Source organism: Linepithema humile, chromosome 1 (genome assembly GCF_040581485.1).
Source record: "Linepithema humile isolate Giens D197 chromosome 1, Lhum_UNIL_v1.0, whole genome shotgun sequence".
In the NCBI taxonomy this organism is placed as follows: Eukaryota; Metazoa; Arthropoda; class Insecta; order Hymenoptera; family Formicidae; genus Linepithema; species Linepithema humile.
This window is the reverse complement of record NC_090128.1, coordinates 4,643,157-4,658,470: the sequence shown is the minus strand read 5'-3', so window position 1 is coordinate 4,658,470 and position 15,314 is coordinate 4,643,157. Positions and strand designations below refer to the sequence as shown.

General features: G+C 34.1%; 1 protein-coding gene across 2 annotated transcripts in view; it reads left to right on the top strand.

Moving 5' to 3' along the window:
- The first annotated feature begins 1,318 nt into the window (after positions 1 to 1,318).
- Positions 1,319 to 15,314, top strand: part of LOC105674436 (aquaporin) — an 18,087-nt gene continuing 4,091 nt past the window's right edge. Inside the window, exons 1-4 of one of the 2 annotated variants that reach the window (XM_012370735.2) lie at positions 1,319 to 1,598; positions 3,157 to 3,314; positions 14,519 to 14,706; positions 14,896 to 15,039. In XM_012370735.2, the coding sequence (XP_012226158.1) occupies positions 3,179 to 3,314; positions 14,519 to 14,706; positions 14,896 to 15,039 (468 nt within the window). In that variant the 5' untranslated portion in view covers positions 1,319 to 1,598; positions 3,157 to 3,178. The remainder of the gene's footprint in view (positions 1,599 to 3,156; positions 3,315 to 14,518; positions 14,707 to 14,895; positions 15,040 to 15,314) is intronic. The other variant, XM_012370734.2, reaches the window with a different exon arrangement.

The window sequence follows — 15,314 nt, the reverse complement described above, 5'->3', positions numbered from 1 at the left end:
TAATCTTTAATGCATTTTGCGATAAGTTGAAGTAATAGTAAAGTACATTATATGTGTAACATACCTTGATCGTAATAATTTATCTGTTGTTCGACATTATCGAACATAATGATTTTATCGCTAATGATAAAACAAATCACTATTCAATTACTTGTTTAATTGATGCGAAGCAGCGATAACAAAATATTTTCATTATCACAAAATATTTTCATTATCACTAGATAACAGTTCGATTTAAGAATCACAGTTCGTCAAATATCTGTTATTCAGTTATTCAATAATTGAGTTAGCAACGAGATAGAGTAAACAAACTAAAATAATCTTATATTACTTTTGGCACTCATGAATGAATAGTGATATATTTCGAAGCTATTTTCAAATAAGTGCTAAATATTAATCAAATATGAAAAAACCCAGAATATAAAATCAGAATTTGAATATTCAATACTATTCATAATAATTTCAAAATTTTATACATAAAAGTAATTATAAAAATAAATAAGTATTCTCAATTTTTCTATAAAAAGCAATTTGTGTGAAATTAAAAAAACAACAAAAGATAAAATTAAATACTCATAAACATATTAAAATACAAGTACAACTACAATTTTTTTGGCAAAGTAATTACTATAGAATTTATAAAACGTAACGTATCATTCAAAGCTGATGACTTGATGATATGATACTTGCCATAAAAAATTCTGACGAGATAATTTCTTGGCAACACACTTCAATCTTATGTACAAAACATTTGCTACTTATATTTTTCATCAAAATTTATCAGAAAAATATAAAAACATTACATCAAAAATTAAAATAACAATTCAATCAAATTTATTATGCATTTTTTTTGCAATTTTTAAAATTTTTACAAGATTTACAAAAGAAATAATTATATTATTGGATAAATATTTTAAGTTTTAATGCTAAGATTCCGTTAATGTCTATTACCTAGAATTTAAGATCCTTTTACATAATTGCAATTATGTATGTATAACTAAACGATCTCTTTTTTGTTCTTTACTTCGAATAGTGAAAAATCCATTCAATTTGCAGCGAGGATATCAAAGTGCATCTTGAATTCGTCAAGCAGCAAATTTTACGTATAGAATATCGTGAAGTAATCACATTGTAACAATATGTATAGGATATCGTGAAGTGGTCAACAACAACGTATATGATAGTCATTGTTTCCAATGCGGAAGCATACACAAACTTGCGGGCGTGCGTGTGACGTCTCGATTATTTGGCAAGTACTACACATCTTTCGTGTATGGCATGGCCATGTACACGGAACTGTCGTGTAACGGGAGAGTGACGGCCGCGACGACCGTTGGCAGCGTGGAGGGTTTCTACATATAGAGGTGAGCGCGACTTGCGATTCAGTCTCTTCGAAACCAGCAGCAATAAGACAACCGCGAATAAACATCACTAATCGCGGGTTTGATTTTTTTCTCTCAATGTGCTGATGATTTTCACGAATCTCGAATTTTTAACAAACGGAATTGAAGCAAAAATACAAAGGCAAGAATAGACTTTTGAGCGAGTTGTGTGAAATTTGAGCAACACATCGTAGCTGCGGACGCTTCTTCTTCAGGGTAAGTAGCACAAAAGGCCATTGAATTTTTTTTCTTCTACACGATCAATAAGTTTAATTTGGTTCTTTTTATTTAATGCCTGCTGACATGTCTGCAGCTGACATGTCTGAGCATGCTGACATTTCTAATAATTAAAAATAAAAATAAAAATGTGTTTGAAGATATTAGTTAATTAGCTTATTTTTTATTACTAGCCAACATATTGTATTTCAACTTTACAAAAATCGCAAAAAATTTAAACGGCACAAGCTTGGTAGGAAAAAAAGTGAATTATGTCATGTTATGTCGTATAAATCAGTGCTTATCGAATAGCTTCTGAAAATCGATTTGTCATCAAGAAATCCTTGAAGAAGGAGTAAATGAGATCAGTTAACAGTTAACAATCTTTACTTATTGTTATCTGTCTGATTAGAATTTGTGACTTATTGAAATTGCAACGTTGTGGAAATGCATTTCGAGTATCATAATTAAGTTTCATAAAACAAGAAAAGTTTGCACTAAGCTTATATCGTTATCAAGAGATAAAGGCGGATAAAAAAGGATTAAGCAAGATAAGTTAGTAGCTTCCAGTGTTTTTACGTTATTACTGCAAAACTTTGTGTTGAAAAAATTTGCAACATTTTTTTGCAGTTTAAATAGTGCATAGTAATGTAGCGAATACATTCCTTTAAAAAGTGCTAGTAAAGCAGCGATGCATTTGACGCAAAAATCGCGACCAATCCATGATTAATTAGTCTATACGCGTGTTAAATCACGGATCTAATTAACGAGACGTGATTGCTTCCACAATCGCGAGATGTGTGATTATACACGTGCGCGATTATACAATTATGCGCGAAATGTCAAAGTAGTTGACAGTTTAGAAGAACTTAATTAGCTTCCCACTTTACGTTTGTTATTTGTACGAGTATAGAACTCAATTGTTCAATTTGACGATATAATTCCCAGCTAATTCCCGCACTGAGTTCAACAAGATAACGATATTTGCATTATTATCGATTGTCTCTGTTCAACACGCCGCAGAACAGCAGGCATGTCACGTTTGTCTGTCAACAAAAAATCACGCGTCAAGCTTCGAGCTTTTTGTCTTGCGATTCGTATAGATTTTGCGATTTCGTATGTATTTCAAGTTATGAGAAGTATAAACAGAAATTGACAAACTTTGTAAAAGAAGGTTATATTTAAATTTTTTACTAGAGAAAAAATTTACAGAATATTACAAAAATTTTAAGCTGTCGCGAGATATTGCGTCTCTCGCCAGAGTTAACTATAATTATATCGAAAAATTTATCAGGGAATTGATAGCAGTCGTCTGCACAATACGTGGAACAGTAGCATGGTGATAAAAAGATAACGCTAGAGTGTACTTATTTCTGACACTCATTATGTTTGTTGTTTTTACCGTTTTTTGCATGCAATTCTTTTAAACAAGAGACTTATGGAGTCAAGGGATGATTTTTGCATTATTTATTGCCATAATTTAGATAAGATAAACTCAAGACGCAAATACTCTACATTAGATTCAAGAAATAACAACGTCACAATGTTCTACTTTCAGCGATCTTTTAATTGCATCAAAAATGGAACAGAACGGTATCTCAATAATATCTCCACCGGGTGTCACGGAAAATTCTGTCGGAAAATCCAAGAGCGTCGGCGTCACTCTCAGATTCAACGACAGCATGCAGATGGCGAAGGAAAAACTAAAGGCGCCCTGTGAGTACGATGCAATCTAGTGAACTAGTGATCGGAAATTTTGAATGGTCGAACAGTCCAGACAGTTACATAAAGAAGATTTTTAAGCAAAAATTCAATTAAATTTTGCAAGAGTAAAGCTCAGTTAAAATTATACGAAGAGCAAAGTTAAAAATGCTTCTTTTTCTAGCTTTATTTAATATCTGCAATTGTCAGGATGTCAGATTTCGCAAATTTTCAATATATTCAGGAAATAAAACTTATAGCTCTTAATTTTTTATTAACATATAATTTTTGCAAATCGCGCGGTGAAAAATTCGCAGTTTCAGAAATTCTGTTCGGTCGGGAAAGAGAAATGCACAGAGAAGTCACTTCGTGGAAAAGTCTAGCGTGAAGGAATGATGTGCGCGCATGGTGCACAGAAGGAATTGATCGTGTAACAAGATGGAAAGGCTCCGCGTACGATCGCTCGTTGCTTTCGAGATTGACCTTAAACTCGCGAATATCGCCTGCGTTCGCGAAGCGGCCGACCTCCTATTCCACAGAATATTCCTCGTCGTCGCGCAGCACCGGTTTTCTCGGTGAAAGAAAGAAGAAAGCGGAGGTTGCATTATACCGAGCGCATGCTAAGCGACGTTCTAGAAGCACCATCCCCGGTCTGAAAATCGGGTCGGAAATCGGATTTGACGCTGACGGAATTTCTCTCTTTCGCGCGCGGAGATGCGCCCTGCGTTTCACCGTATCGGAGACATCCTCGATGGTAGACTGATGTCTCGGTCGCCCGGGAAATTAGCTTCTCGTGCATACGTAACGCTATCAGCACTTGCGTCGTGCATTTTTATGCAACCGACGTTCTCGGGTCGCAGCAAAAATTCCCTTTCAGATTATCGCTCGAAAGACTCATTGCGACTTTACGATCGCGCTTTATTATTAAGATTGTTTCGCCATCAAATCAAGGACTGCTTGGGTTATTTAGAGGCCATAAATTTCATTTATCTCACAGCGTTATTTTTTAAATAATAAAACAATAAGGTCTGGTTTCTTTTTTGCTTTCAACTATTGTGAACGCGACGAGAATTCGCGATCGACGGTGCGCTTCGCGTATTTGATCTAGAAAGCGGGTTGTGTTTCTTTTAACGGCTGTATTTCGGTCGTTTCTCTAGGAAAAAGAAAGTGCATAACGCGATCGCAACGGGAAACACAGTTGTTTGGATATTTTTACGAGGTATACACAGCAAAGATAATGAAATTAGATGGTAATTATGGAGATACATATATATTGTTAGTACTACTTTACTTTCATCTCACATTCTCTTCTCTTTCTCTCTAAGCTCAGAAAACGGCGTGCTTGGAAATCTTAATTTCAAGCAATTCGATCTTTCTGCAGAGCTTGTTGCACTGCGTCACGAGGTGTTAATTAAGAAGAGGTATTATTTCCGTCAAGCGTCGCGCGTTCCTCACAATGCTTCCGCGAAAGTCTCACATTGGATGGACAACAAAAAAGAAAAGGATGTCGGCGGGAGGAATTGATTATTCCCGAATGGCTTTTTGTGGATTCTATCTCCCTGAGAAAATCTAGAAAAACGATACGATGCACGCGGAATGCTAAATTATCAGAGTGTACTTTCACTCGAACGTAAGCCTGATTTATAATCGCGAAAATGCGCTTGTACTCTTCGCGAATTAATTTGAATTTAATAGCGCGCAGTGAAGAGCAGATCTTAGAATGCGGCTCACGAATCACCTCATAATTCCTATCTCTTTCCATAAAAGCTGGAACTGGTTAAACGGTCGAAGACTTATTAATGCCACGCTTCATGCAAATACTTCGGGGAGATATTCTTTGTCTTCAACTTCCATAAAAAGTTCAATATCAATTATGTTCATATAAAATACGTTCTTTATAAAACATTTGAGATAAAAAGAAATAGAACTAAATTTTGACAAATACTGTAATAATTTATGTTATTTATAGAATAATCTTTTGAGATAATAAAAATGTAACAACAAATTAATAGCAGAGATAAAATAACAGAGTTTCTTGCCTTCTACCGGACATAGAAAGTAGTCGAGCGGCGAATTATACCTCGTACGATGAAATTGAGAGTATGTACGTACACGAAGATCAAACATCTTCCGGCACGAAGGATGGTATTACCCGATCTGATGAAAGGAAATTTTGAAACAGTATCTAAGAGAGTCGCTTGCGTTACATTACCGACAACATCACGATCCGACGTTCGCAATCGAGTGAAACTTCCGTCGTTATGTCAACCATTATTATAATTTCTATAATAGAATTGTCAATTTGGAAACGTGCACGACCCACAAATTATATTATGTGTCGCAGGATGTAACGTCATTTTTATTGCTAAAAAATATATGATGGATTCTCCAGTGAACGTTCTGCAATACGCCGGTATTACCACGTTGACTTTTGATGTGAGTCACATTGCTACAAGATACATCAACGTCGGCGGTAAACATTTCTCGCCGTGTCGTCGCCGGATTTAAAAGAGTTCAGTCAGCGGGGGTTGATAGAGTGAATTATGCTAATGTAAAATACTTTTGATTGCATCACCGCTACTTTGTATAATTTTGCAACAGGAGTAATGAAATATATCTTGGTACGAGAGTTATAATGTCGTTCTCGAGCGTTCTCGAGTCCATTATAGACGAGAATAAATCAGGTGAAAGATAAATAATTCATTCTTTTTTTCCTTTCTTGACTATTATAATTATTTCACTTTACTTTTCCCGGCTCTTAATTTACGCTCAATGGGATTTGAGAAATTCACAACTTGTCTTATCAGAGAAGAACTGCCCCAGATTTTCGTGAAGACATAATTATTGCCAGATTGAAACTCGCTGAATCGAACAAGAAGCGCTCTGAGAACATTTAGCACATTGCGTTTCTTGTGAGTTTGACTAAATTCGGAGTTTCACTCTTTCTCGCGTTACAACGATTTATCGCGCTGTAATTTACCGATACTTCCTTCGTACTCGTTCTCACGATGTCGCGCCATTTCCACTCCGATCGTACGACGGTACGGCGAATAGATAGCGAAACACTAGCGATGGGAATGCAATCAATGCAAGACAATGCCCTTTGTATTGCAGACACGCGATCTTATTATTATTTATTCGTATCGATTCACCGTAAATGATTTTAAGATAAGTTCCTGAAGTAGATATACGTTTAACTTGAGCAAGATATTCTCAGATTTAAATTAATATTAATAAAAATATCATTAATAATTAATGCTGACGTAACTAATATTATCTCAACTAAATGAGTAACATAAATAAGTACCTACATAGATAATATTCATACAAAAAGCAAAAGTAATTAATAAATAAATGTAAAACACATAAATATAAAATATTTCAATTCAAACGTTTCTAATAATGCTCAAAAATATTTTATTTTAATTGTGATAAAAAAATCTCGATATGTTAAACAATATCTATCGTTATATTATATCTATATTATATTCTTGTACAATCTCGTATCTTATCTTCGTCCTGTTGCGCGGTATATAATCCTGAAACGAGTGACGGAATCCCCCAGAAGCATGTGAGAGCTCGAATAGTGACAAGCGCGTATATAAAAATGCCGTTAATATTTTTTTGTCATCCCTGTACTTTTATACTGATAAACTAAGAGGCGAATAGCAGTGGAGGGATAATCGGTAGATCGCGGTACACCGTTTCTGACTCGACAATCGGACTCAAGAGTCACCGGAGTCCGGCCATTCACCGCGAACTTGACCCACTGTCACACTTGCAGCACCGGCACGATGCACGTGTTACTCTCGCGTATATTCCGAGGTACGTTATACCGAGAAGGTTGTCGCATTCGTATACTTTGCACTTCCTCTCGTGGCGCTATAGTTTATCGTATGCATTCTTATCACTGTATAAGAATGACATAACAACTATTGATATAAGATTTTTTATTTTCCAATCGCTCTGTCACGTTCATAAAAGAGAAAAATTCATATATCTACTACATAAGAACTATTACTTATCGTGATGAATTTCTGACACAAATAAAATAAAAAAAAACCTGCCAGGAAAATAGCAACAAATTGTGAAAGATAAAAAGTACCGTATATTTAATAATTAAGAAAATTTTTTTAAATATGCAATTTTAAAGAGTAACTTTTATAACTTGACAATGTGAACATTTACACGATTACATATTACGTTCTTTATTTTCACAAGAAAAAACAAGGAAAGTTTTCTTTCTTTTCGGTTTTGCAGGTTTATCTACTTTGATTTTATTGTGTACAAGGTTTTATTTTATCATTTATAAATTATTAATAGCGTACAACTTATTTTACTTTCAGATCGTACAGATAAATAAATGAAGATAAGTCCGCAATAACATTGTTCATCAGTAAACCTCATTTTTCCGCAAGCTTATAACATTTCTGATGTGTATCTCTCGTGCGTTCCGCTATAATAAATGATCGACATAACGCATTCCATTTACACACATATGATGATATAACCTGCAATAAATATTACTGTAGCATGCTGTGTAATACTTACTGTAGTAGCAAACGCAACGCTAAGATCAAATTGTAACATTATTAACGTTTATGCAGAATACTCAGTAAAAAAAACTCTACAACGTTAAAAAATTAAATTAGTAAAAAATTAAATTGTTATTTTTAATAACAAAAAAATGGATAATTATAAAAGTCTATTAATACTCAGAAATGTTATAACTGTATGATTGTATATTTCTAATATTGATTATGTAAAATAATTTATTGTACAAGAAAGAAGTTTTTGCGGCATTTACAGATCATAATTCCGTTAGAAAACGTATGGGGCATTTCTGGCATTTATTGAGAAATTGTTTTATGCAACGCATCAAATAGGTAAAATTACTTTCCTCATCGCCGAATCTAATCGGCTGTGGAAATCGATAGTATGGTATAACGTTATATTAGAGCGTGTGTAATTATGCGATAATAATTGATTATCGCTAATCATTCTCTTGCAAAAAAACGTATGGAAATAATAAACAGGTTATGAAAGTTTAAGCAAGTAATCCAATATCTCCCAATGAATATATGAAACTCCCTGTTAATATTTTTTGTCGTTTGTAATTGAATTTCCATGCTTTTTTAAAATATATATTACAGCACAAAGTTCTTGCAAACAGTATTGCGTATTTTTTTCTTGCCAAGAAAAACATCCTCGTAATAAACGTCAGTAAAATTGAACAATTAGAGCATACCGTCCGTTTAATTTTCCGCAACTGAGCGAGAAGCGAAAGCAGAGGAAAAAAAAAATTCACGATAGGAAAGCGCATCTATTTTCGTGCATCGTTGCGCTTTCGTGCGTCCTGATGTTCACGACGATTAACCGATGAACAGTCGTTTCATTCGTACCTTTCAGCGTAAATTAAGAATTTCTCCGCGATGTGATTACTAATTCGTTTTCCACTATTCACGAAGATTTGTTACACTCCACGAGAAATGTGAAAATGCACGTGTAGACTGTACGTTTGAATATACGACGGCTTTGGGGCTTACACGGTCGTGCGCATCTTCTATCCTAGTTTGGCGAAAAAAAATGAATGTTTATGCGTCTTCGTTTATACGCTCTGTAACGCCATCAACTTTACTTTATGTATGCGAATATTACATGTGTGCGAAAAATTCTAGCCGAACAAAACGCTGATATCGATTTGAGATAAGTAAATTTATTTTTACTTTTTGGGACAAGTGAGCCAATAATTAATTTTTTAGACTTTTCTTACTTTCTAAAAAATATATATGATTTATGTTGTTTTTTAGAAATAACATGTTCAAATGTTTTGAAAGATTTGTCTTGGTCGTAAAAATTTAATTTGCTTAGTGTTATAGATTTACAGATTCGTGGAGCAATTTTATCAAAATTAAACAACAGATCGTTGCGGCTCACGCGGTTGGTCGTATTTCATGTGATTTGCTACGATATCGTTCTCGTCGTATTTCACAATCAAAAACGCGCATTCCTACGCGAATGACGTTTCGTGAATATAAGCGGTGGTTTACGGATTAACACTGCATAAAAGCGCGTTATACAAATTGCAGAGACGTATTTCATATTATGTAATGTAATGTTCGAACGCTCTCAGCGCTGCAGGTCGACGATTAGCAAATGTTACTTGGCCAGAGGCAATCCCGTAAATTTTCAATACTTTCACGTATAATAACAACGAATGCACACATACGATGCGTACGCATAATGTGTGTTGTATCGAATAAACATTCTAATTCTCGATCGATCCCCAGCAAAAGTTCAACAAGTTTATCCATTATCGGATAAATCGGAAATCTAATTATACTAATTGGTGAAATGCTTTATTCATATTAATTAGAAAATTATGACGAGCGTATTACAAATTGTAATTACAAAGCAAACGCAGTCACACATAATTTTGATTAAAATAAGTTTATACATCGCCTAATTAACGGCACACAGCGTATAATGGAATTGATAATTAGAATAATTGATGCAATATGTTTTTATAGATGAATTGAGAATTGAATTTATCGCCTCAAGATTGTCTAAGAATAAAAAAAAAATATTTCCTCAGAAAGTTTGATGATATAACAAAATGTTAAAAATTTTTACGTAAAACAACTGTGACTTATAACATTGATTAATTTAACAATGTACATATTTTTACGCATATCTATGCAGGTGTCTGGCGGCGAAAGCTGATTAATCCACTCGCGTTATCTTATCGTTTTATTAATATCAATTGTGGCCAGTTGATCAAATATTGCCTCTTTAATCGATGACATGTGTACATACATATCAACGTGACATATATATTATTAAGAAAGAAAAATTTTACTTTGACGAAATCACGAGTGTATCGTAAGTTTCTTTTTTGAAATTTTCGCGTGTCGAATTATGGAATTATGAATACAAAGTGTACCTTTTATTGCACACGTCATCGTATATTACATTATGACAAAAAACTAACTTTCTACCCTGTTTGCCTGGTTTATGGAAAGTTCACTATCGCCGCTTAAAGGGATCGTTGAAATTCGCGGCATGCTGGACATTTTCTGATGTTATATCGCGGCGAATCATCGAGAGAAAATTGCATCCGCGTATGCTATCTAATTACGAAGCGCACTGCAAATAATTAACTACTGATTGCAAAAAGTTAAGTGGTCTGTTAATTGGATAAATTATCGCACAGAATCATGTGTTGCATTTAATCTAAAATGTATTTTTTGTGAAACTGCAATTGCAATTTGATAAAATTATTCCTAACAATGTTATCTGCAATATAAAACTCTGTTATTAAATTGATATTGAGTATAATGTTATAAAATATTATCATTGTACAATAAATTAAATATATTTTTTTCAGTTTTGAAACGTTACTCAAACTTTTAATAGTACATTCCGATAATAGGCAAGCAACAAAGATAGCACAAATGCATAAATATTTCAATACGCGAGATTCGCAATGTTTCTTATCAATTTATTGTACAATAAACTACGATACGGCAGGTCTCTGCTGTTCTCTCATACACTATCGGTAGGCGGTAAAATCATGCATGCTTGTCGGTATATTGATGGCAATTTTCCAAGATGTCAGAGGGACGTATTAATTCATATTTGTTCGAAAAATACCGTAGATGGTGCATCGATGAAAATACATCGGCATCGTGAACGCGCATCTTTCTCGACCTGAGTTTTCCCTTTTCCTTTCTCCCTAATATATCGTTCGCACAACTTCCGCACGATCCGACAGTTTTGTCTTGATTCCATCAAGTGATAGCTAGCATAACGTATTAAAAGTAAAAAAAAAGGGCATGGAGGGTAAAATATATAAAAATGCAAGATATTACACCCGGCAAACATAATTGTTGATTACTTTCTCAATTCGTAATTACGCTCCGACGCTTTCCTGCTAATTACCAGCAGCCTCTCCGTTCTCCGCGATTCGGTTTTTTAATTAATGATTAGAGATATCATAGCGTCCAAATTACATGGAAAGTGCACGTGTTGCTGGAAAGGATATTATTTCCCTGAATACCGTTAAATATATATAGGTATATACTGTTTCTCTCAAAATGATCGCATATGTTCTTCTCATATGTAGGTTTCTATTCGACTCTAATGTACAACATGCGCGCAATAGCACTTTCTACACTTTATTCCGCCAACACTTCATCATCTTTACGACCATCAGGTCATTAACTGGCGATAAATTAGCGAAACATTAAGAGAGCTCGCAAAATCGTGTTCTAATTTCTTTATGTGTCGATTGAATATATTGGTAGACTTTTATGATTGAATTATTTCTTGCACAATTTTGAATATAAACGATAAAAAATGTTGACAAATTTTTTCAGTATGAATAGTTTGACAAAAATATTACATAAAACAATATATAAAATATACTTTGCATGGTATGTGAAATATTTACGCGTATACAATTTCGCAATCGATGTGATTGGAAGTGCTTATTTTTAAAAGGATAAACACGCGAGTTTGATCGGTTTCTAATACGTCGGATTGCACTTCGTCATCGTATCGAAATCCAGCTAATCCATGAATGTCAATGACTGATCACTATCGGTCTTGCTCCGCGTCACACCGAGTCTGTGTGTTAATGGAAACCATACGTGACACGTGCCCGCTTCTAATTATATCCGCGCGACACACGGTTAATCACGAGAACTCGGCCGTAATTCTAGGGCAAACGTGCTTCGGCATCTCTCTGCATAGTTCAGAAGCGCAGGCCGGATATGTATATGTATAAGCGCGATTAAACCCGAAGGGTATTGACATCCGTACGTGAAGTTATGAATATCGTATGAATGGAAGTCGGGGGCGCGCGCATGATGGGTCTGAATGATCCGTTCAGGAAATGTGAAATACGGATGTAGCGCAGCAATCTCTCTCTCTCAATTGATTAACATACATTTTTTTGCAGGATATAAAATGACATAGAAGTGATGTCGACTTCTGTTTTATCATGGTACTTTTTATAACATTCTATTTAAAAAACAGCGATTTTATCCAATATTTCCAATCTAATATTTTTGATATTTTTTTTATAGGACTTTTGAAACATGTCGTAAAATTCTGAATGCAATATACAAGAACAAATGTCACGGAGTCATAGCTACAGTGATTACTTCGTCAATAATACTGTTTCGTTGGCGCCTGAAATAGATTAGATAATACTGACCCGAGAATGTTACTCAACACGCGATAATTTCTGATACATTTCGTATTAATATTACAATATCGCGAGTGCAATCGAAAAAGACGAAGAAGAAACTGCACTCATCTTCCATTCTGAACGTAACTTAATTCTTACATTGCAAAGTTAGATTAAAATACGCGGAACGAAATAAATGAAAGTTGCTTGGCAAAATAATGCGAGAATGATGAGCGCCACGATGGCAAGCTTGTTCAAAGGGCGTACTTTAATTTAGTTGCCGTAAACTGTAATTCGGTTCAACTTTCGGCTTTTCAAGCGAAAATTTCAAAGCCCCTCTGTGAAAATTTCATGTGCGAGCTCTCGCGAGAATTACAACGGAGGAATTTTACAAGAGGAAACTACTGTCGCCTTGTCAAGGAAAAATAACAGGCACCGTTCGATATTCGACGGAGAATACTTATCGAAGTCCAGCATCCTTAACAACGCTAGAGTTGCTCGAACATAGACTTTCAATGTACATAACTCTACCGATGCTTTCATGTAAATTCAGCGTTGACCCGTACTTCCATAGGTTTATATCAGTGGTAATCGTATTCGACGTGGAGCGAACAAAGTTTCCACTCGAAAGTTTACAGCAAAGTGGCAGTCCAAGTTATTCTACCTGTCGATCCAAAAACGCTTCTCCGCCGAACTCTATTATACTTTCGGAATTCATTAAGGAACAATCGAATATTTTATTAAATGGAAACTTGACGCAAAAACACTGTAGATTTTAAAGATAAAAATTTCAGGAAGTACGATCCTCTTAAATAATATTTGATTCAAGAAAATGAAAAAATATTCTGTCACATTTGTTTCGTATTTTACAAACGTATTCTACCTGTCGATCTGAAAAGATAAAAATTTCAGAAAAGACGATTCTTCTAAATAATATTTAATTCAAGAAAAAAAAAAATTTGTTTCGTATTTCGCAAATGCTTTAATAAATTGTATCTACATTTTCAACAAAAATATTAATTTTGAAGAAATAATGTTAAAGATTTAGCACTTCTAGTTTCATGTTAAATTTTTAAAAATACGAAATAAATTACACAAAATAAAATTTGCCACTCTAATTCTTTTAAAATCCCGCAAAAATACACTTCAGAATCTATGCAATCCTGCTGAATCATGCCTTGCTCTTTTGTCGCTGTTATGCTAATAATTCAAGAGACTTGTACATAGGTTGTTAGGCAATTTTAATACAATATTTTGCTTGTGTGCGTATCGTCACTCTATACATATGTATTATCATTGACCACAAAATGCCTTTGCACGATTACATTCAGCAAGCCATTTTTTGCCTCTTGACTTCTCTCGATTATACATTCAACGGTCGGCTTTGGCTCATTTAATGCACAGAAATAAAAATGTGTGCGCCTTCATTAGTCCGTTTGCGCAATCTTTTAATTGAATACGCTATCGTGCACGATACAAAACCGAGTCGGTAATGAGAATGCAAGTTTTCATATTCTTTACAAAAGGACAAGGGTGATGCATGCACACAAGCAGCATTTCCTACAAAGCTGCGTTCTATTTTTTAGTTTGCCGTGGCAATTCGCAAATTTTAATTCGGCAGTTTCACGTTTTTAATTCGTTATAGTTCATAAAAATTACTTAATATTTAATACTTCGCATAAATTGTTGATATATTGAAAAGAAAAATGTCTATTCATATTCTTATATAAATTAAATAATATAACTTGAATAATTAATTAACTAATTAATAAACTTATAATTCACATAAAATATTTTGATTTATTCACGGGAATGACATAAATAATTTTAATATTTTTTATTTAACATGCATATTTTCTATCGCGGAAATATTCTTACTCGTCTTCTTTCTATTAAACAAACTTTTAATTTATAATAAATGTTTAGAAATTTATCATTATGACAATGAAACACAGCGCGATGTATTGATAATGCGATGCATAAATTGATAACGCGTTAAAGACAGAAATATCCATTCATATTTCAGGGTCGAAGAAGCTCATGGTGGAAGACGGCACGTTGTATGACAAATTCCTGACTGCTTTAGCAGAATTGATTGGAACGGCAATTCTGGTATTTCTGGGATGTACAGCATGCGTGGGCAGTATGGAAGAGAGTCCGAAGCAATTGCAAATTGCCTTTGCTTTCGGTATCGCTGTCATGATCTCTATACAGGTACGATTTATTCGACAACCAACACCTGTTATTTTTTCTGTTTAATTGATATAGCGTTTCAAGAATTAAAAACAAAAAAATATATATATATATGACAAACGCTAAAAAACCTGTCGAGCGTTGAAACTCGACGCTATCAAATCTTATTTTTTATTTAACGCTATTTGTTCATCTCTTTTTTTTTTTTAGTGCGTTGGCCACATCAGCGGCGCTCATCTCAATCCAGCTATTACAGTGGCTGCAATGATTCTCGGCAAGAAATCTCTTTTAATGAGCGGATTCTACGTCGTTGCACAATGTCTGGGTGCCCTATTAGGTTACGGCCTATTAAAGGTCAATGAACACTTATTTACGGATTGTAAAAGATATTCGAATTACGTTTCAATGAACAAAAATGATTTCAACGTGACCATCGCTACAATTCGTGCCTTTTTTACATAACGTGTTATCACAAATCACGTTATCTCGAAATTACATTCATTAAAATCTTAAAGATCATTCACGTACTTATTAATTGCAACATCTGCAAATTATTATCTATAAAAAATATCTTTAAAATTTAATTTCTAATCAATAAATTCGAATTAATTCGTTAATAAAAAAAATCG